Below are 22,857 nucleotides of genomic sequence, written 5' to 3' on the forward strand. Positions count from 1 at the left end.
TATTCTTGCAACACAGCTTTCTCTTGACCATGAGAGGGGTGTGAAAAACTATAAGGATTAGCTAATGAATAGCACATCTTGTAACTTTGTGGTTTAGGGAAAAAAACTTTGCAATGAAAGAAGGGTTATATATAGGGTGTGTTTTGATTCTACTGTGTTCCTCTATACATCAACAATGGAGGAAGATGAATAATGCTCAAATATCAAGAGACTTAGAACTAAGTGTCACCCAGACTTAAATAACAAATTGAACTAATTAGTGTATGCTAAGATTTTGTAGTGAATTAGACAGAAAACAATTCCAGGCTCAATTATCCACAAGAACATTAAGAAACTGTGTTTACACAGCAAGGGACCCTCTCCCAGCAACAATTCCTGTTAGAGGCTTCAGAGCTCCCACGCCTCTGCGTGGGAAGAAAAAGAGCTGCTCACCTGCTGGTTATGCATAGGTGGAAACCCCCCAGAACACATGTCCCAAGCTTCTGTGAATCTAGTCCTCATCAGCCACAGCCACACAGACAGGGGTAGCATTTCCATTCCTGGAAGAGGCCCTGTCGTCAGCTTTTCCCTTTCACATGGCATATGCCTTCCCAGGCACACTCTGCTACAGCGCCTTCCCGTGTAAAACATGTCTCTAATAAATAACTTCTCTTCTAGCAAGATTTCTAATAATGACTCTCCGAAACAACAACAAAATCAGCAAACCCTTGCAATGTGCTGTATTAATGTAAATGTTGCACTTCACTCCACTCCTGGCATTACTTTGCCTCCCTATTTCTTTCTGTCGAAGTTCCTTCACTGAAATCTTAGTTAATGCACCAAAACATAGTTAAACTGAGTTTCTCCTGCAGTTGCCAGCCTGAATAATTTAGTAGTACTAATGGTTTAGGGCAGTATCTCTTACCACTTCAGGATCTTAACTGTAACCCAGGTAAATGTTAAACTCTTCCATTTACAGTGACACTGCTCAATAACACCTTCCCAGAAGAAGGGAGATGAAACAGTAAACATCTGTTCATTGCCCAATGAAAGCTAATCGTCAGCCTACAGCATATTGCTACCTCATCAACTGGCCAGTTAGCACTGCTCCAAAGCTCAAGTGCTTTCGTATGCTAGAAGGTTTAATACCTTGGCTGTTCAGCCATAATAATGGGCAAATACTAATTTGTTGTTACTGGTTTCTATGCTTTAAGCCAGGGCAGGTTATGTGAACACATTTGTGTAAGTGAAAAGGTGACTCTATATCTCATTATATCGCTTGGTATTTATCGATTAAATATTGCTTCAGTAGGTATTAGCTTTATGCTTGTGCCATACAGAGCACAAGATGCATAACTAGAGCTTAGGAAGTAGCAAAGGTAGCGGCTATGGTATGTGTTCTGAGGACTCTGGACCCAATTAATCATTTCTCTGGAGGTTTCCTGTATCAGTGCCCTTTCTGTTGGATAGGCTACCCCCTTATTTTTCTGGTATGGAGGGCATAAGTACGTGGTAAGTACCTTGTTCTGAAATTCCTGTGTATTCTGTGCAACGTATGATATAATGTTTACCATGGCAAAACAGTGTCTGGACAATTTGTGTAGATAGCTGTTATCTTTTCTGCTTATATTTCTTTGGCCTCACTTGCTAGACATGCATGTGGCTAGCTGGAGTACTGCCTAAGTGTTTATATCAATGGATCTTTGTACGGCTAGCTCCTGTCATCGCTGCTGTGCTTCTTGGCTGCCTCTCTGATCTTTTCAGTTCCCCTGACCTGACCAAACCTGTGATCTACAAGCTGTTGCGTTTGTCCTTTAATTTTACCTAGTAAGCAAAAGCATGATGAGTACACTGTATTTGAAGTTGGTTAAGTGAAACTGCTCATGTCCTGTGAGAAGGGGGAGGAGGACAAGAGGTGGCAGGTACAGACTGAAATACAAGGCGTTTTGTCTAAACATAAGGTGTTTTTTTTTTACTGGGGTGGTCAAACACTGGAAAAGTGTGCCTGGAGAGGCTGTGGTGCCTCCATCCTTGGAGACGCTCAAAACCCAACTGGATGTCTTCTTGAGGTACCTGCTATAGGTGACCCTGCATAAGCAGGGCAGCTGGGACACCAGCCTCAGCTCATCTCTGGTGCTTTGTTACCCTCACAACAGCTTAAGCCATGCCAAATCAAGATGCTCAAGCCCAACACCTAGCTTGACAAGATTTTTCAGCAATGGGTTCATAGTGAATGAAAAAGAAGCATGTTAAACTCTGGGGTATACTGGAGCCCTGGAAAAGCACAGGGATTTCTTTATCACAGTATCACAGTATGCTAGGGATTGGAAGGGACCTCAAAAGATCATCTAGTCCAATCCCCCTGTCAGAGCAGGAACACCTAGATGAGGTTGCACAGGAAGGCGTCCAGGCGAGTTTTGAATGTCTCCAGAGAAGGAGACTCCACAACCTCCCTGGGCAGCCTGTTCCAGTGCTCTGTCACCCTCACTGAGAAGAAGTTTCTTCTCAGATTTAAGTGGAACCTCTTGTGTTCCAGCTTGAATCCATTACCCCTTGTCCTATCATTGGTTGCTACTGAGAAGAGCCTGGCTCCATCCTCATGACATTCCCCCTTTATATATTTATAAACGCTAATAAGATGTCTGAGATGTTGTTGCTTCTAATGCTTCTTCCACTTTTGGGCTGGACGTTCCCTTGACCCCTCTTTGGCACCCCTCTTCAGGTCCACCTCATGCAGACAATCCCACTTACAGCTGATGGTTATCCCTGTTCTTTTGCCTTTATGCCTGCTTTATCTTTTAATTTCTTTTCATCTCCTTCCATGCCCCTTTCTTCCTCCTCTTCCCCATCTCCAAAAAAAATAAATAAATAAAATTGCAAAGCACCTACTGCTTTCCCACTGGCCCTCAAGGAGTAATTGCAACCCAAGGGCATAGGTTCATTTAAAAACTGTTGCGCTGCTCAAACATTTTTTGAAAATTTAACACAGCCTCCCTGGAAACAGGGTCTCATAAAGTAAATATTTTCCTTGCTTGTCAATTCAAAGGAGAATATGTGACTCACCTAAAAAGGATACTGTTAAAACTGCTGCCTGAGTAACCAGCAGTCACCTATGAGACTTGGTACACATTCTGTCTTATGAACCAGCTGCACTAAATGAATGGGATAGCCCCAGTGTGAGGAGCTTTGCTGATTTTTATAAGTTTAAACTTAACTTTTTTCAGGATGGCTCTTTCCTTGTAGCTAAATCTGGAGGATAAAACTAAGCATCAGTGAACTCAATGGCAGAACTCCCACCAACTTAATTGGGATCAGGATTCTTCGCATGTTTGAAATACTTTCAACTTTTTAAAGCCTTTTCTAATAGTGTATTGCTTGGAAGAGACCTAAGTGTTCGTGAGGAATGTGGATTTTGGGAAAGTGCGATGAATATTTTAGTTACCGGGACAAAAAAGGCTGAAAACTTTGAAATCTGTGCACAAATCCAGTTTTATTTCAGTTACCTTCTTCAGTACCTATACAGAATACTTTGAAACTGGACATTAGCTGAATTAAGTATGATTAGTCTTATTAAAAACCCAAATCTCTGCCCAATCAGTTTTGAAAATCATTGTGCATGAAGCATTTTGCTGCTCCTATTTAAAACAAGATCTGACAAATGAAATTGTAAAAAATAAAATGTAAAAAATGCACAAAACTATCAAAAAGGCCTACAGCATTAAAACCTACGAGACTTAATTAAAAAAAAAAAAAAAAAAAACCAGAAAAAAACCAAAGAGCTGCTGTTAGTTGTATCTAGTGTACTACCCATAGGTACAAGTGACTGGAAGCTTAGAAGTTTATATAATTAATTACATTGAGAGCATACATACACGTAGGCCTATTAAGTAGCGTCAGATGATGCTATATCCCCTATTTCTGATATTCTCAGTGTGGTATCAGAATTGAAATTAAAAGGAGGCCAGAATCAGAAAACAAACTACTTAATTCTGACAGGAGCCTAAGAAAAGGCATCTAACCTCTGAAGTAGTTTATGGCACTAGTTAGCTTAGTGTCCCATTTACTCGAGGGAACTGCGGGTGGCCTGGAAGCTGCCCTAGTGTAATCCTATGTACAAGGTATAGAAATATAGCTGGCTGTCAGCCTTAGCCATGCAAGTCTTCTGTCCCTGGTTAAACATTCAGCAGGTCTTATGCAAATGCATGCTGGTGCTTCTCAGTTGTTCTCCTGCAGCGCTGCTGTTGCCTGAAAGGAAAGAGGAGAGATTGCTGTTTTAAGGTAAGAGACAGTCACCACCTACATCATGTTCTTGGCATGGGCCTTTATTCCCAGAGTAGCTCAGCACCTTAAAATACTTCGTGTATTTATTTTCAGCACTCCTTGCCAGGGTTTTATAGAGGGCACTGGGCACCCAACAAAGTCACCCTGTGCATTGGCTCTGTGTCACCATGAGCAAGCCCACAGCAGAAGGGACATCTGAGGAGTGCTTCCTCTTTCAGGATATCTTTTCTCCCTGATACCCTGCTCTACTTCATTTTGATAGAAACTGCTTGAAAGTCCAGCTGGGAAGACATGCTGCTCCCAGAAACCACCTCCCCCAGCAAAATTCCTGGCAGCAGGGACTGACGTGCTGTGACACCCAAGACAAAATCAGTTTTCCTTCCATGAATGTTCGCATCAACATTCTCATGGTTTGTACCTGAACTGTGCAAACAGTTACTTCTTCTGTACTATATACTATTTTAATTATTAAGCCTATTGACTTATTACTTATTTACTAGAGATTTAGTTAATTAAGTTTTTGTCATGGCCAGAAGCCACCAGGGATTTACCTGAAAAAAAAAAAAAAAAAAGACAAAGAGGAAGCACTGAATGTGCTTTAGCTAGGCAGATCTTCTCAATCATCACAAGTACTTTACTTCACTCTCCTGGTCTTTTTAACTTACAGATCTCTGTCTTCCTACATCCTTCTGAGATCTAGTAAGCAGAAAAAAAGTTTGATTTTCCAGTCAGCTTTCCAGAAAGCCTCACTGAGACCAGAAGGTTTTTGTAGCGTGAAGTCATTTCAGGCAGCTGGATGGCCCAGACTTGCTACCACTTTCCCCCTTACTGGAATTCCATTTACAGGAATTCGTGAAAGAGACCCAATGATTAAGATTTACTTCTCTCCTGTAAGCCAGATCCAGTTTCCCACAAAAGGTACAAACACTGCCAGATGGTTATAGATCAGGAGTAGGAAAATAGTCCAAGTCAAAACATTTAGTCTCGCTTGTTATCTTACATACTTCATATTCAATAAACACTTCAACCAAAAGGAAAGCAAGCGAACACTGAATTCTTGCATGAATTTTGTTCAACATCATTCCATGTTAATTTCCCTTTAAAATCTGAATTACAAATTTGAGTTTACTTTCACAAGGACCTTTCAAACTCGGGAAGGTCAAAGTTTGTGTTTCAGCTGTTTGGTAAAGTTGTAATCATGTAATGTGACAGGCTTCACAGAAATAATTTACATGGCACTTGTGGATTATATAAAACTTTAACTGGATCTTACTAAGAGCTCACTCTGGGAAACTCCTGAGCATTGAATTTCTGGCTTCAGTGAAAGGTGAAGTGTTCTGTATCTAACAAAACCAGTCAGTCTTTGAACCTCTGGGGCTAAACATCAAGAATCTGTCTTTTCTCCCTGTATAAGTAGTTATGTTTTCCAATGCATGGAAGAGTGCTCAAAGGAACTCTGTTAAACTCTCCCAGATGTCCTAGCCTGGTCCTCCAAAGCTGATCTTAAGATTTCTTTTCTATCCAAATAAAATCTCATGCCATTGCTCAAGAATGCAGACACAGCCAGCCAGCCTACTCTCACTCTCAGAGCAAGTCTTTCTGTGTCAAAGTTTTGATTTTAAAGAATTAAATCAAATTTATTAAAGAATTCTTTACAGTAAGCTACAAGGTTTAAAGGAACTGACTTGAAATGCGATGCTTTTTGGCAGAACAGTTTAGGCAGGAAATGTTACACATGACTTAAATTGGCCAAAACAATGTAGCTGCTTCACAGTTTTCCATTGACTGGGTTGCATTTACCGTCATGTGCTGCCTGAAGCCGTTTAGCTAGTAGCAAAATTCTCATTAATACTCCTCTTTGCCCCAAACAGATCTCCCGCTGGTGAAAGGGAGGCAAGCTACAAGGCAGGGAACTCCACAGGGGGCAAGTGCAAATTGACCCACGGAGTAGTATTTGGCAACAGGTTTTATACTGTTTCTGGTCGGGGATGCCCTGTCCTGGGGCACCGGCGCTCTGCCCTGCAAATGACAGTCCCTCTTGACCATCCCTGTGGGGGCTTCGAGCCCGGGGCCAAGCAGGAAGCGTGTTATCTTGTACTTACGCAGACAGTCCTTTCTCCAAACTGGCTGTAGAAGGTCATTTTGACTTTGTGCTTGTGCCCAGTCCTCTGATCGAAGGTGTTACAGCTGTCGAAGGGTGGGCTGTACAAATGCAGGCTAACGGCAGACTCTGTGTGGCTTATGTTCTCCACACGGTGCAGGCCAATGGAGTCTACACCAACAAGGGCATGAAAGGAGAGATTGGGTTGGTGAGAAAACTTAACAAGATCTCAGATACCTGGAAAAATGCTTTCTAAACCAAAACTCATGAGCAAGACAGTTAGGCATGCCCACACTTTATGGGCAACGTGTAGCCTGCTACAGGGATTCTGACTGCTGTTCTCTAACACAGATTCCTAAATACACTGGCAACTCAAAATACGTTATTGTCTTCCACACTTCATGTAACTTCTGGATGACCTGCTACAGGATAAAGGGCAATAGAAATCCAGAGGAACTTAAGGAAGGCCACACTGTCAGTAATTTTCTAGTCATCATTGTCAGAGGACTTCAAGGTTACTTACTTTCCAAGGAGATACTGTTGTTATAGATGCTCCAGTGGGAAGTGGGAAGGTTTGTGTTTCTAAAAATTAGCAAGACATTTTAGAGGGAAAAGTTTTTGTATTGCTAATTCTTGGCCCGGTAACAAGGATATCAGTCACGTTAAAAGCCAGCTATGTGTATCTGGGGCATGGACTTATGGACAGAGATACAGTTGTCTTCTACTGCAGGCATCTGTTTCCTAATTAATCCTTCCAGTTTATTAGTCTGGAGAACAGGCTTTTCATTTGTCTGTTCTTTTGACTAAAGTGACAAATTGGTAGTTACTGGCATACTTCTAACCTTAACCGAATAGTAAGCATAATTCAACACGTAATAAAACAAGACGCTGTCTGCTGTGTGGTTACTAATGAAGTAACGGCACTTTCTGTGACAGTGGAGTAGAAATCAAGCTATTATTTAAAAATGTAAGGTATGAAGAATCACATCCATGAAACAAACAATTTCCATTCTACACTAAAGTGGAGGTTTTGCATTACTTAAAAAAAGACCTTGAATTTAAATTTATGACCCTACTGTAAAAACAACTCAGGCCTTTGTACTTGAATTAATATGTTATATAATACCTGGACCTGTATTGTGCAATGTAGGCACAATACGCTGAGAATCATGAGTACACTCATAACTGATACATTTGAAGTGTAAGCCCTAAGTGTTGTTAAAATACTTTATCTAAATAGAGGACGTAGGGGCAAAAAGTCCCAAATCTGTGCGCATCAAATGAACACTGTTCAGTGGGTTTTAACCTTAAAAATAAAGTACAAGAGCAACCAATAAGCACACAGCAACCAATAAGCAAACAACAGAAATGTGAAGGTCACTCACTATTGAAGTAGTTAGGGTAATCAACACACTGTCAGTGTTTTCCTTCTACTTGTTTTACCTGTTTCTTTTAAACCAAAACATCTGTTATGAAACATGGCAGAGATCCAGATTGCCTCAGAGAATTGGATACCAAATTTGTTTAAAACAGCCAAGGAAGCTTTGGATCAGATGCACACACGGTGCAATTGCTCGCATCGGAAAGAGCCACATAGGTAAGAAAACCTGAGAGAACCCATGTCCCTGGCATGGGACCATCAGCAGATGTGTCAAGGTCCTTCTTGCATTTCCTGTGCAATGGATTTTGTGTTTTCTCTTAATGTGGCACACCTTCAACAGAGGGCTGCAGAGCACTAGTCATTCTTCCCCAATGGTCTCACCCTGGCTTAGTCCATAGCCCAACATGAGGCTCCCTCCACCTGGGGAGTTCTCAAGCTCAGTTCCACAAGGCACATGCTCCAGTTTTTAACTCATCACACAAAAGGCAGATGGCCTCCTTCTCTGATGCTTTGCTTTTGTTCTGCTGAACTCATTGCCGTCCAGTGTGATGTGCAGTGTCTTTCATAGCATGGGAGTATGTTACAGCCAGCTAGCCACTCCAGGATGGCCTCCAGTGTAGCACAAGGTGGTGATAGTTACAGATACATGTAATGGCATGGATTTAGGTATGTAGGAAGCTTTACTAGTGGAGACTTAGTCATCTCTCAGCATCTGTGGAGTCAGGTGATTCTTTTTGCAGGTTGGGTAGACTTAAGCCTTTCAATTCTGCTGACACTGCACTTCAGCAACTACAGTCTTTTGTTGATTTGGACAAGTAGCACTGAGGATAGGCACCTCTGCTCCTGGCTGGTCAGTTTATTCCATTGACAGCTTTCACATTTTTTGATGTCAGATTTCCATGACTGGCCAAAAGGATTATTTCTTTGAAAAAAATCAAGATGATTAAGCTGTCTAAACTTTGATTCCCTTATTTCTTGTGTAGTACTATTCAATGTCTATGTTTACAAGCAATTTCAGATAGTCATTAGGGGTACAGTGCTGAAGGCTGCTTGATTTAGCTATGGTCTACCAGCCACACTTAAGTATCAAGCAATTGCTGCAATGTCTTAAGAGTGAGTTAAAAGGATGTTTTTTGTTGCTTGTTTTACTGAATCTAAATACAGGCTTGTGCAGAATCTAGAGAGCCATGTTCTTAAACTGTGCATAAAGCCATTGCTGTTAAAGGTAGGAGACTAGAGAGCAGATAAATTCTTCCGTTAGGAATAAGACTCATGGATGGGTAGTGGTCAAAACAAGCTTTATAACTTACCATTAATGTAGGCGCATTGATTTTCCCTCAAAACTCGTTCTGATTTCTTGGTCATTTCACCATTCCCTTTCTTCTCAGGCCATTCAAACAGAGTCTCCTTCAGATTTCCCTGGAGGATCTTCATAAAGCAGTGTGAGTCAGTGTGATCATGGATGCTGCTATATATGTAAAAAGAATAACCAAACTCAGTGTGATATACGTATTTAATTTCAGTACAGCAAACAGGACGGATGGCATAGCATATTGTATCTGGACATAGCCCTAGAATGAAATGCCACTGCACATGGGTCATGCACAAAAGTCTTAGGAAAAAAAAAAATTCCCAGTGAGTATGGTATGCCTACTTAAAACTGCTACTTTAGAAATGTATTGAGGTAAGCTCACATACAGCAGGACTTGGAGAAGAGTCAGATATTGATCAACCTATGACTTTGCCACCGAGAAATACAAAGGAAGTCTGGAGGAGGACAGAAAAATTCTTCACAACACAAACTCTTGTGGGCCAAGAAACAAAGCAAGGCTTTCCACAGCGACCCCAGGCAGAGGCTGGTAGAAACTTGCAAGTGTACCTGATATTTGCAGATCCACCATGCTCGCTCCCGAAACATGGGAGAAATGAACTGCTTCTGCTTAATTTCTACAGCATCTTTACTGCTGAGGTGCACAGGCATTTGTTGAAGAAAAAATGCTGTACCTCTCACTCTGATAGTACTAAGTACAACCAGCTACAATAAGCTGTTCATTTCACCAGTTTGGCAAAACTTGAACAAAACAGCAGGATCTGGTATAATTTGTCTACTTGTTTATCTGTCTCCTTACTCCAAAATACATTTTAATTGCTACATTTGGAGACATATGGGCTAGATATATGGTTTAGTTTTGGTTTTATATTTTTAAATAGAGGATTAACTGTTATAGAAGCCAATGGGATTAGGACAAAGGGAGAGCTCTCCACTCATTAGGGGCAAGGGAGAAGGAGGAATTTGACCCTCTTGGAAGTACAGTGCTAATGAGTTTCAATCAAAAATTTGGTACTTGTACGTTACTGTTTTCAGTAAACAAATGTCAGGGTTTCTTACAAACTGAGATGCCAAGAGAGCAGAGCTTGCTTCAGGCACAGAACTGTTCACAAATGCCACGTTGTCACGCTCCTTCCACAAGCCATGAGAACAATCTGATCCTCCTCATGTAGGAAGCAAAAACAACTTGTGGTCTCAGTCTAGCTCTAGCAAATACTCATCCAACTCAAACACAGTTTGACATAAATTACAGGCTTTGTGGGAATAGCCCAGAAGGAGTAGAGGTGGTGGGCTTGGTTCCTATATCCCTCTGAGTATAATGTCATGGCATCCCCTGGAGAACACTGCCAATGTTCAATTGCATGCTGAATTAAAACAAACAAAAAAGTGCTCCAACATCTTAGGTTTTCTATTTATACGCAAGAATAATCAGTCAAAACCTGCAAGTTTTGTTATTCTACATTTTGTTTTAGCCAACAATTTGTGAAAGACCCGCCAAGGGACAGATCCTGCCCTTGCATTTGCAGGGCTACACAACCCAGTGCACAGTCTGCGTGCGCAACTCAGGAGGCCACATCCACAGTATGGTTCATTTTGAGGGGGGAAATGGGATCCATGAGCTAAGCTACGTACTCCCGGAAAGGGGCTCCCTCCTCCCAGCCTGCAGTCCCAACGCAAACCTACTTTTCTCATCTTGGCACCGAGGTCGGATTTAAACATCATGAGAGAACAAAGACTATTTAAATTGCAGCGGCTCCTGCCTCTACAACCAAGTGTTATATAGGTCTCTTGTATGGGACAAGTTGAACAGGGTATGTTCAACCTGTCCTGCCCACAGGACCCGCTGTAACTCTGGGACTAAAGTCTTCCTCTGACAGAAGGGAAGCTTAGATTTGGTAGAAAACCAGAGCATATTTAAAAGTTTGCTCTAAAAAATGTCCATGGAGTACAAACTTGTGAAAGACACAGCACATTCAGATAGAAATATTCAGGACTACTATACCAATAGGAGCTCTGCACTGCTTAGTTTCCAGATGCTTTCTGATAGCTCACATAGGGCTGATTATTTTTGTCTTTTTGTATAACAGTGAGAAATACAGTGGCTTTGTATCTGTTTACTAAAACCATGGTCTTTGGATACGAACCTGCCGTGCCCTTCACCCCAGCACAAGATCATCAAGTTGAACTTTCCATTTCCATTGTCCACGAGATTTCTTGTATACCTGAAATACAAAATGTTTGCTTTTTACTGTACTGATATGCCTATAAAAGATGAAATGATACAACCGTGTTTACAAAGGAAGGTTGTGACATATAAAAACTCTTTTTCTTCTTTTTGCTGTAAGCCAAGTTTTACATGGAAAAAATGAAATTGTGTATTTAAGCCTTTTTTTTTTTGTAAGATTTTTTTTCTGAGAGAAAAAGATGGACATAATTAATATTTTATAATCATATTGCTTTTAAATTACATAGATGATTGGAGTTTGGGAACTGTGAGTCTGAGACTAGAGTGGCAGACGGGATCAAATCAAAATAGTTATTGAATGAAGTCACCTCAGCAGCTGGCTTATAATTAGAAACAGAGGACTGCAATGAAACAAGAAAAATACATGATTACATTGTTCTGCAGCTCCTTTTCAGATATTCTTGGCTTTCCTTCTGTTATGCAGCACTCATTTGTACAAAGGCAAAAAAAAACAAATAAATAAGATGTCAGGCTTTCCGTACACAGTCCTCCTACTCCTTTCCTGAAAGTTCTGCGTCTTGTGCTGCAGCATTGTTATGTGGATAATACACCTGCAGGGTAACTTCTGCAAGCTTTTACTTCTAAACAAAGTTTATCAGAGCAAAATTTCTTAAAGAGATTTTTCATGTGCTACCTCACAGATGGCACAGAATAAGCTTGCTTCTAAAGGCTTTTTATCGATACGTGTGTTCTACACTGTGATTTGCTCTCAGGGCTTGAAAACATCTTTAATAGCAACATCTTATGTTTCTTTCCTTGTGCTCCCCTGAGCTGCCTCAGCTCATTCTATTGAAAAGTTCACTAGAGAAGGGACTGGGATTTTGCTCATTAATTTCCATAGTGGGGCTCTTCTGACCCAGGGCTGGTGCTTCTTGCTGTTATGGTACAAGTAACCCAGTGGGACCTTCTGATTTCAGTTCAGTTTTAGTCGTGACTATTTGCACTTTACTTTGCCAAGTAAAGTAAGTATTTGTGCCGATGACAGGACACCTCACTCTCACCTAAAACATGCAAGCAGGGGCACACAGAAAGTGCACTGATGTCAACTGAATGTTTTTTAATTAGTTTCCCCATAAGACCACTATTTTGCTCAAGGTAGGATGCTCATAATGAATTACTTTCAAAGTATAACATGTATATTCATACCATGCCTCTCACTGCATCCACAATTTGTGCATGTATTAGGTAGACATATTTTTCTTATGATGTCAGAATATAAGCAATCGATGCTGGCATTTGACTGAACTTTACAAGTGCTGTTATTTCTGTACAGCAGGTCTGGCTGGCCAAAAAAAAAAAAAAAAAGGCTGCCATGCATATTTCTCATGTTAGCACACTTCGTTTTTCTGATTCTTAGTTTCCTATGTTCTGTTTAGTTTCCTATGTTCTGTTACAAATTTTGTGATTTGTTCTGAATGGAGGATAGTCAATGCGAGGTCAAAGGAGGCTAAAAAAAGCCAAGCCAGAATGATGCTTTCACGATAGCAAGGTTAAAAGGAAAAGTTTTAGAGTTGGTGGGGTGGGGTGGTTTTTTTTCGGGGTTTCCAAAGGAAGTGTTCAAATAAAGCATATTTGTACTGTGATTTAAGACAGCGAAGCCAGCAGTGGCAGGAATAAATCAGTGGTTACCGAAGTAGGAGAGACTCAAAAGCCCAACAAGTACTTCCTTGCCTCCTGGCAAGCAGCAAAACCCCTCGACCTGCACTACCCCAGCGAAGAAAGGGACTGAAGCCGGGCTGCAGGCGGGGGTGCAGACGGCTCCCGACCCACCGGTAAGGCCGGGAATATACGCACCGGTTCCCTTACAGACACCAAACACCCGCTTTGGAGCCGTCTGCTCCCCCGACCCCAGCAACCCGCGCCTACCCCGCGCAACCCAACCCCGCGCAAACCCCGCGCGGCGGTTTCTGCTGCCGACATGCTTCTTTTGGGCTTGGTTGTGTTGTTTTTTTTTTTCACTTTAATTTTTTTTTTTTAGTTGTTTCATCACGTTTCTGTCTCCTCCGAGGGTTATCCCCGCGGACCGGAGCGGCACCACTACTCGGCGGTCCCCCGGCTGCGGGACGGGGTACCCCCCCCCCCCCGCCGGCGGGACGGGCCCGCCGTCCCGCAGTCGGGGGACCGTCGGTGCCGGGCAGCCGCCCGCCCGTGTCCGCCGGTGCCTCCATTGGCCACCGCCGCCCCGCCCGCTCCCCGCCCCCGCCCGGCCCTGCCGCCGGTCACCGCGGCCCCTCAACCCCGGTGGGGGGGTTGGGGTGGGGGTCTGCCCTTCGCCCTTCTCCCCTCCCCCTCCCGCATCCTCCGTCGTGCTGCCGGTCGGGTCGGTGAGGGGGGTTCTGCCCCGCTTGTACGGTGAGAGGTGCGGCGCCGGGGGGGGGGACGACGACGGGACACTGACGGGGACACGGGGGGGGACTGCCTGTTCCCGGGGTTGTTTTGTACCTGTACTGGTCGAATTTGGCGTACTGCAGCCACTCCTCGGGGTTGCTCTCGTAGGACTCCATCAGCGCCTGCACCTCCTCCACGCTGACTTTGTCCTCGGCGAATATCCGATGGAGGATGCGGACCAGCTCCTCCAGGCTCCGCGCCTTCCACGTCTCCGTCTGCACCGGCTGCTCCATCACCGCCGGTTGCTCCATCGCCGACAGCCGCTGGCCCCCGGCCGCTCGCCTCCCCGCCTGCCTTTATGCGCCGGGAGGCACGGCGGGAGCCTACCACCGCCCCGGCGGGCGGAGGGGCCGGGCGGCGGCGGGCGGGCCCGCGGCCAACCGTGCCCGTCCCCGTCCCCGCCAGCGGGGCCACCGACCCCGGCGGGCGGGGGCAGCCGGCGCTGGCTGCAAAGGGCTGGCCTCGCAGCGCCTGCTCCTGCCTCCCCTCCTGCCGCCGTCGGTGCCTCCAGCGAGCGGGGCGGTGCGGGGCAGGTCCGGGTTTAACTCCTCGCTCGGGTGGGTGGGCAGGCGGGGGTTTGCGTCTCTGCTATCCCTGGTGGAGGGAATACGAAGAGAAAAAGTGGCTCTCGCTGCCGGGCGGGAAAGCATCTCTCCTCCTCCCTGCCAGGCCTCTCTGTGTGCGCATCTTCATCCCCTCTGGACGTGGTCTGCGGCTCACAAAGCATGGCCCGCCGCGGCCTCCCTTGTCTATATCACAGAGGAGGAAGCTTCCAGGCAGATAAGCTGCGGCAAAGAAGTGTTAATTCGAGGCTGGCCTCACAAAAATACATTTGGAAGCTCTATTTAAAAGCGAAAAAAGACCCTCCACACTGATATATAATTCACACAGAAGATTGCTGCTGGGGGTTACATGAATACAGCCTGCCTGTTGAAAGTGCTGGTCCTTGAAAACCATGCACTCCACAGTCATATTTAGGGTTGCTGTGACCATTAGCACTCAGCATGACAGCTAGGAGTGTAATGAATGGGACAAAGGTGGCCAGGCTAAGAGGAAAGACCTTCTTTGCACTCCTCAGTCTGTCAGACCTATACACTGACTGCAGACCAGGCAGGCACCATGCCAGCTGTCTTTATTTCCAGTTCAACTGTTAATAGGATGTTTATTGGTCATGAACTCAGGTAACGGAATTCACTATATGTCAGAGAATTGTGCTTTAAAAAAAAATCCATCCTTTCTTTCTAGAAAAAAAAAAGGGAAAAAGAGTTCTGTTATTCAGATTTGCCTTATGATGGTGGGGCTGGAAGTAAGCAGATCGGTGGTGTGATCTGCTGTAGCTCTGAGGCTTAAGGGTGCTCACAATACTGGCAGCTTGCGATTTCCCTTAGAGACAGTTACATTGAGGGATTTCCATCATGCCTGCTTTCCCTTCCCTCTTCCTGACCTATGCACCAAGGAGGTGTGAAAAAAAGCACCACCATTAACTCAGTGGCAACAACTTGAGAGACTAGATGAACTTCTGGCTGCACTGCAGTCAGGAATACATTCCCATCCATTTAAATGGGGCTGGCATCTAGTGCACTGGAGTGAAATATGAGTGAATGTACTGAATGGGTACATTGTCAGGCATTGGTCAAGAACCTCTCCTGGCATACAGAAAGCAGAACCAACCATATTGCTACTTTTTTTTAACAAGTTGTGGTTGTGTGCGTGTCTGTGACAGAGAGAACTGTGATAATTTCAAGCAGACTTTTTAAGGTCTGAAAGAACCTAAGACCATCCTGAAGCTCTGAAATGCAACCAGGACACCCCAGCACTGATATCAACAGCTGTTGTTTGGTTAAAGAATAAAACATCCAGCCTTCCTGGGAGAACTACAGGTAACGATCAAACACATCACTTCCCTTGGTAACTTGTTCAAACTCACAGCTAAGAACAAGGGCCTTATTTTTTAACAAAATTTGCCTCGGGTCCATTTTAGCTATTGGTTGGTGTCGAAAGATTGTATGGGTGAGTAGTACTTCTTTCCAGTGCTTGCTTGAGTATTCCCACATGGACACCATTAAAACTGCTGTAGAATTAGTGCAAAACATCTTATGCTGTTTTTTTCAAAGGCAGAATTCACATAATTGTAGAGGTTGTTGGAAACACTGCCCAAAGGAATAAAATATCTTACAAGAATAAGTTGTTGTAAGGATCACCAAAATGGGTTGTGAAATTAAGAGACAAGCTTTCAAACATTTTTTTCTTTTTATTCTGATATTCCCAAGATCTGATTTAAATTATTTTCCAGCCATTACAATATCACCCTGCTTATCTGAGCACCTATGTGTTTGGTGATGTTCTGGTATCTAAATTCAGAAAAAAAAAAAAAATGCTTTTGCTGTTAATCCCAGAAACCTCAGAACTCCAACTCCTTTGCCACAATGTTGATGGGACCATTAGTGATGTCTTTAAATACTGCTAGTAAAAGCAAAAAGACATTTTTTACCTTCCTGTGTTACAGCTAAGGGATCAGGCTGGATCTACCTATTGCAGTTTTAAAATGCTGTTGTTGTTTATTATTACTCACTGACATTGCTGTACCAATTCGTCGAAGTTTTTGCCCTGATTACCAAAAACTTAAATTTCTTTAGTAGTAGTAGCAATTCTTATACTTTTACTTGCTCCTATTCAAAACAGTTTACACAGTTTTTCATTTTGAATCTTTCAATATTACTTGTTGATCCTGAAAACTTCTATAGGAGTTGATTACTTGACTGCGTGAAAACTACTAGGAACAACATTTATGGCTCTCCAGCTTGGGTTTTTGCTAATACCTTATTGACAGAAATGGTGCAAAGGGCACATATGGCAGTTAACAGATTCTAGCTTCAGTCACTGAGGATATTTGTCACTGAAAAAATTAAAAAAAAAGAAAAGAGAGCATTGTAATCCACACAGCATGGGAATTGTCTTCACATTGTCAGTTGTGTTTCTTATGAAGGAGTGTACAGCATTTTACCCACTTCTTTTTATTTCTGAAAATCATATATTCATACTCCTGTAGAAATTAACTATTGCACACATTTCTCAACTGTTCTGTCATTATAGACTAATACTTAGTCTGTAGGAGGCTTTATTTCAAGTGTAAGGGATGTTGTAACTTTCAATTTTATAGCAAAAAGCTTAGGTCCCTTTCAAGACCAGTCACTTAAAGATTATTTGAAAAATAAGTCCAAAGTTGAGGCAAATGCACGGTGATTCACATCTATGTATCTTAGACTGCAGGATGCAACACTGCAACTGGTGTTCAGTTCCTCAGGAGCTGGACTGCACACTGCTATCACGGAAAGTCTCATATCAATAAAGGTTAAAAACCTACAGGAAATAGTTTTTGAACAGATTTCTACTGTATCAATATGCCCCACAAATTAGGTGTCTCACCCTGTCTTTGAGTAGCACCAGTTCTCAGACCTTGGCTTTTCATGATGAGCAGGTACTTAGCACTATATTCCCGTTAAATAATTCTGCAAGAATTACATTTGCTAGTTCCTGTAACCAGGGTCTCATATCTTGTTTCTCTGATAAATGAGCTATTGAACTTTGCTTAATGATGGCACACCTTGGTGTTTCTTGGAGGAGATATGTAATCACATTTGGTTCTTCTGAATCTGTATGATGCTATGACATCCATAGGATGACACATGGGTTCTTCATACTCATGTATGCAAATACCACAGTCCCTAAAGTGGATATATGTTCTTTGGGCTACAGAGAAAGAGCAAGCATGTAACTTCAGGGAAGAAGCAAAAAGGTCTTTTCCTCTATTTCACATCACGCAGTCCTTGTGAGAAGCACAGAACCTCAGAGGGTTCACAAAGAAAGTGAATCATTCTTGCATTCTTTATGACATAACTTCATTGAGAGCCAGAGAGGAAACCAATAAACCATTCCTGCTGATACCCTGACACTTAAAACCTTGTCTTGGAAAATGGGAGTTTGGGCTTCAACCACAGAAACTTTGCTTTATGGACAAATGCCCAACCACTCAACTATTATCCAAAAGACAGGAGTACGCACTTCAAGCAATCATTGGACGTGACATCTAACTCCCAGAGAGACTTAACAGCTGAAGTGCCCAAGCATACATATTGGCACCTCATCTCCTACTGGGGTTCAGTTCACAGGGTTTTTCTCCTGACTTGTTGAGGAAAATCTTCAATTAAGATTGATGGAATTAATGAACTCCAGTGTCAGACACTTTACACCCTGGGCCTGAATAGGTAGCTTGGGATTCAAGATTTTCTGATGCATCTTGTTAGTCTGAACAACAATTGTGGGTAGTTTGAAAGTGGGATCCAGGGTGTCTGAATCCTCAGGCTGTAGTGGCAAAAAACTATACTGTTTCTCTTTGGTCTGTTAGACCGGAGAGATAATAGCACTTCAACCCAACAACGAGCATTTACATCTCCTCTTCCAAATAATATGACTTTCACCCCTTTACCAACGCTACTACCCAAGTTTCTTTATGTTTGTAGAGAGGGACTTTTTAAGAGAAAATCTGGATCTGCAGCTGTAGCGCAAGTTTTGGGGCCACATGACTCAATGGCAATACCTCTCTGAGGAGGCTTAATAGATGAGAATACTTTGTCACACAGATCAGATCACAACACAGGTAAAAGGTTAATAAGCTGCATCAAGGAAACTCACTTTACTGAAATACAACACTGTTGTGTAGTCCCAAAGTATTACAAAAGGGTTACTGCTTCTTCCTTTAAGCTTTGTATGATTTAAGAAGGACTGCATCCAGCATCTGAAAACTTGAAGTGCCTGTCTATGACACCTAGAGTTCTGTCCCTTTTATTTCACTTGAAGGTCTTTGAACTCTTGGAAGGATACCAATTGCACAGAAGAGACCTTTCAGGTTATAATCATGAGGAAACGCAAGTAAATGTTTGTTACAGACGTCACTCAGATTGCTATTTGGAAGCAATGCACCATCTAAAGCAGCAGTTCCCAAACTCTGATCTGGAAGACCAAGCTGAATGATTATGGAGCCCTACATCCAAGTAGGATGACTCCTTCTGGGGCTGTGGAACAGCGCTGTAGCTGTTCCTCAGTCATATAACCTGGAAAGTGAGATTGATCTCTCAGTACACAACAAATTTTGCGTAAGAACCTGCTGCTTGCACAGTGATGTACGAAAAAAGAAAACCTGAGAACAAATTGTATCAAACATAGATCACACAGTGAAACATCATCAGACTACGAAATGCAGTAATCAATGAGTGAAATGAGGGCATCACATATTAAGTCATGCCATACATTGACAACACTAACAACTACTAAACAGCATGCGCACTGCCAAAGGTAAGAAAAATAACCTGCACTGAAACGCTGTGAGGCATTAAACCACTCTTGGAAGGACTCTTGGAAGAAGTCAGTTTGATCCCCTTTCAGTAGGAGGTTAGTACACTATGCATGTGTTATAAATAAAATATAAAATATTGACATTTCTCTCTCTGAGAAAAACACTTTAAAATAAGTTTCCGTTTCTTTCAGCTTGTGGTGTTTATATGAGAAAGCTAAAGTGCTGGCTAGTCTCTGCACTGCAGTATTTACTGTGTAGTTTTCTGGAGCTCTTCTCTTTGAGGTTTCCTGTTTCAGAGCTGAAGGGCTCTTAATGTGTTTTAGTTCCCAAGAGTTGCTAGGGTTATTAGTTCTGTTCCCAAACTGGGTTTGAGGGAAAGACATTTTTGTCTACTTTAACATCATATACTGATTTTTCCAATTGGAACATGTAACTCGAACTTTTTTTTTTTTAATGCTTAAGCCCTCCATGCAATTATATTTTACCACTATATTCACTCAGTCCAATTGATATATATGTTTTATATACATATGTATGTAAAAATAATTTTCATGTGGAATTATTCCATGAGAAGATACAGAGCAGAGACGCTGGGAGTCCTGTACTTTTTCCTAAATCTTACTAATTAATGTTCATCATCTACTTCTAACTTGAAAAGGTATGAACAACTTGAGATGTGTAAGTAGTACTTCCTCACCATCTACAATCTACAGCCTTAAAAAATGTTGCTGAATCTAGCTATTGGTAGCCATGTAGGGCAAGCATTTATGTGATGATTACATGCAGGGAAACCTGGAGAACCATTTAAAAAAAAGTGCTGAGATAACCCCTGAAGTTCAAAGAGGGACAATGTTTTTCTCCCCAAAGTTTAATTCTTCCCTATGTGCATACAAGGGATCAAATCTCACCTGATATTCAGACTGTGTGTCCACTAACATATCCCAAGGATTGCCCTCTGGCACAGAGGTAAACTTGCAAAAAACAGTTTGCATACACATTATTTACCTTTTAACCTCCAGAACAGGCTGATCACGTCCAAAGTGCCCACCAGAAATGGTGCCTTGCCAACTCCTGAATTGTGCACAGGCCAAAATCTGTGCCAGCAACTGTTCTACCAACTAACTGCACAGATGACCGAGCTACAGCGCCCCAGAAAATTTCCTGGCACTAATGAGTTTACTGTAGTGTGACTGGCTTAATGTTAAGCTTTTAACATACTTATTTTGGTCTCTCTTTAGTCAATAATGTGATTCATTCAACCTTTCTTAACCATCTATCTTAGGATCAAACAACCTGTAAATGAGTTTTTGTCTCTCTAGCTCCTTTGGCCTCAAGTCAAAAGTTTTCTGACTAAAATACAGCGGGGCGCACCTGACACCTCATGGCATTATGGCCATTGGAACAAATGCAAAGCAGGAACAAGAAAAATATCTAGAATTTTATGATGTTTACCCTTAGGAGCATATTAAGTACAATGCTGGCAAAGCTGAAGCGTGGTCTCTGCCAATAAGAACACACACATTTAACATGCTTTGTCAAATGTTTCTGTTCTCTTGATGATCCAATATGAAACAAGGCTGAAAACACGTTTTTTAATCACATGGCATTTTGTACAAGCTTGTAATAGAGTCATAACCATAATGATAAAACCCAGAACTAAAGGCATTTTTCCCCCTTTTTTGTCTCATCTCCAAGTCTGAAGATGTTGTAGTATGATAATGCCTTGAGTAACCTTTCTACAAAATCCCTGAAGAATAATTAAGAGTTCAGGATAGTCAAGAACAGTGTAAGCCAAAAGCTTGTGTAACTAAAAGCAGAATTCGATCTACAAAATGAGCATGAACAGCAGGAATGGATAAACAGAAGCTGCTTTAGAGTTGAGGAATTTGCAGAATGGATGTGTGAACTTCTACCCCTGCCCACCCTCCCCCTTGATTTTACTGTAGATCGGTACATTCAAGATTAGGTTTTGGGGATAATTAATACAGCCACATCTTCTGTTAATACTTTAGTAGTAACTCAAGACTTAGAAGTAAAGATGACATTTGCTTAATATGCACACAGGCGATATGATTACATATTTTATCATTTCACTCTTGAGGTAACTTTAGTTTCACTTAGGTCCTTCATATTTTCCAGGTTGTTTTAAGACTAGCTCAAGCTACAAAGTAGAATTTTATAATAAATGCTAGTCTCTAAACCATTATCTGAATAATAGTTCATATAAATAATGCCTCCCAGTTTAGAGGGTTTGAACTTGGCAATTGTTACCTTGGAAACAGAGTAACTGAATGTTGCATAGCACTATTTTTTAGTATCGGGATGTTGTGAAGTACTAAGCCTTTCATAAAACCAGTATAATAATTTTCCTTTCCAATACTTATCTTAATTTCACAGTCTTTAAAAATTAGTTTATTTACTGATCTTTTCCAATCTGCCTACTCTGTTAATTCAATTACATAAAATCAAGTGAATGATGAGTATTACAAATATTGGTAGCTCAGTACAGTAGCATCTTTGGGTGGAACAAAATACTCTAAGGCTATACCTTTGTCTTCTTTTTTGTCTTGTACCACTCTCACAGAGTTGCCCAAAAGGTCAACACTTACTTTCATATCCTTTTTCCTCCCACTGTTACAATTGAAGTCACTTAAACTATATAGTCAACACTTTTGCTCAAGGCAGAAGTGAGAGACATACAGAGAACATATTTCATGTTCTACTTAAGCTTCTGATGTTTCCAATTTACTGGAATAATTCTTTTTTTAAAGCAATAAGTACATACATTTTAAAGCACTTCACTGTCACTTTTAAAAAGATGAGATTTAACATGTCTTGTGCAAGCTTTGTCTTTTGCAAATTCTACAAGCAACGTGCTGCTAATCATTTATTTGTTCACCCCACACATTATCTACTCGACATGTTTGCAGCCTAGCCTATTATTTAAGAATACACACAAGGAAAAGTTTCTGTCACTTAGAACCGTCATACCCTGACTTCAGAGAGAGAGCCCATGGTCCTTCAGGGGTTACCAGAGATAAACAAGCAGTACCTTCCTTATGCGAGAAGGTAGAAAACGATAGAGAAAAGTGGCAAATAGGAGAAGTGTCTCCATAAAGAAGGTACAGAAGCTACGGGGGCAGGGGGACAACAGGCAATTAGTAGAATTGGAACTGGCAGTCATTAAAAAGAAAGAAACAGAATAAAGGCAGCCACTTAAGAGCATTCAGGAAACAGAAAGCAAGAGCTAGATCAGGTGAGTAGTCACTGTATATTGGTAAACTAGTGGCCAAGAAATAATTAGTTGGTGCTGGAGAAAAAATAAAAGCAGAAAAATACTGGAACAAACAGTAATAAATAAATATTATTCAAAGAACAAGCTGAATCTTAAATAATAATTCATATCTCCATCAGTAAGTTATCCAAGTTTGAAAATGCCTGCGGTGAATAAAAGAAACTCAAACGATTACTGTGGGTATTATGCTGCTGGACTATTACCTTTGAAGGAGTTGAGGCAAACTATTTTTTTTCAACTCCAGAGGATCAAAATTATCTATAGATGCAACATATAGGACAACCTTCTACCACTAGCTGACAAGATAGAATCACCTAGTCTTCATTCACCTCGTGATCCTAGTGGGTTTTTAGTTGTTCTTTAAAAAAAAAAAAAAAAAACCAACAAAACAAACCACAACCCCCCCCAAAAAACCACACACACAAAACCCAATCTTCTTGCATCACTTCTGAAGAGCACATTTGCAGTGTATCAGTAGTTTCATTTAAGATCAAGTGAGGTGAA

The 22,857-nt window shown here is 41.8% G+C and overlaps 2 protein-coding genes across 2 annotated transcripts in view; both read right to left on the reverse strand.

The window, feature by feature from the left end:
- Positions 1-22,857, reverse strand: part of GTF2H2 (general transcription factor IIH subunit 2) — a 213,682-nt gene that overhangs the window by 171,084 nt on the left and 19,741 nt on the right. The gene's annotated exons all lie outside the window — the stretch shown is intronic.
- Positions 3,451-14,101, reverse strand: CDO1 (cysteine dioxygenase type 1). The gene is made up of 5 exons (XM_082497217.1): positions 13,760-14,101; positions 11,217-11,294; positions 9,053-9,210; positions 6,363-6,532; positions 3,451-4,224 (listed from the first exon to the last, which is right to left on the reverse strand). The coding sequence occupies exons 1-5, from the start codon at positions 13,954-13,956 to the stop codon at positions 4,195-4,197; spliced, it is 633 nt and encodes a 210-aa protein (XP_082353343.1). The 5' UTR covers positions 13,957-14,101; the 3' UTR covers positions 3,451-4,194.

The sequence above is a fragment of the Vanellus vanellus genome (assembly GCF_965231255.1).
Source record: "Vanellus vanellus genome assembly, chromosome: Z".
NCBI lineage: Eukaryota > Metazoa > Chordata > Aves > Charadriiformes > Charadriidae > Vanellus > Vanellus vanellus.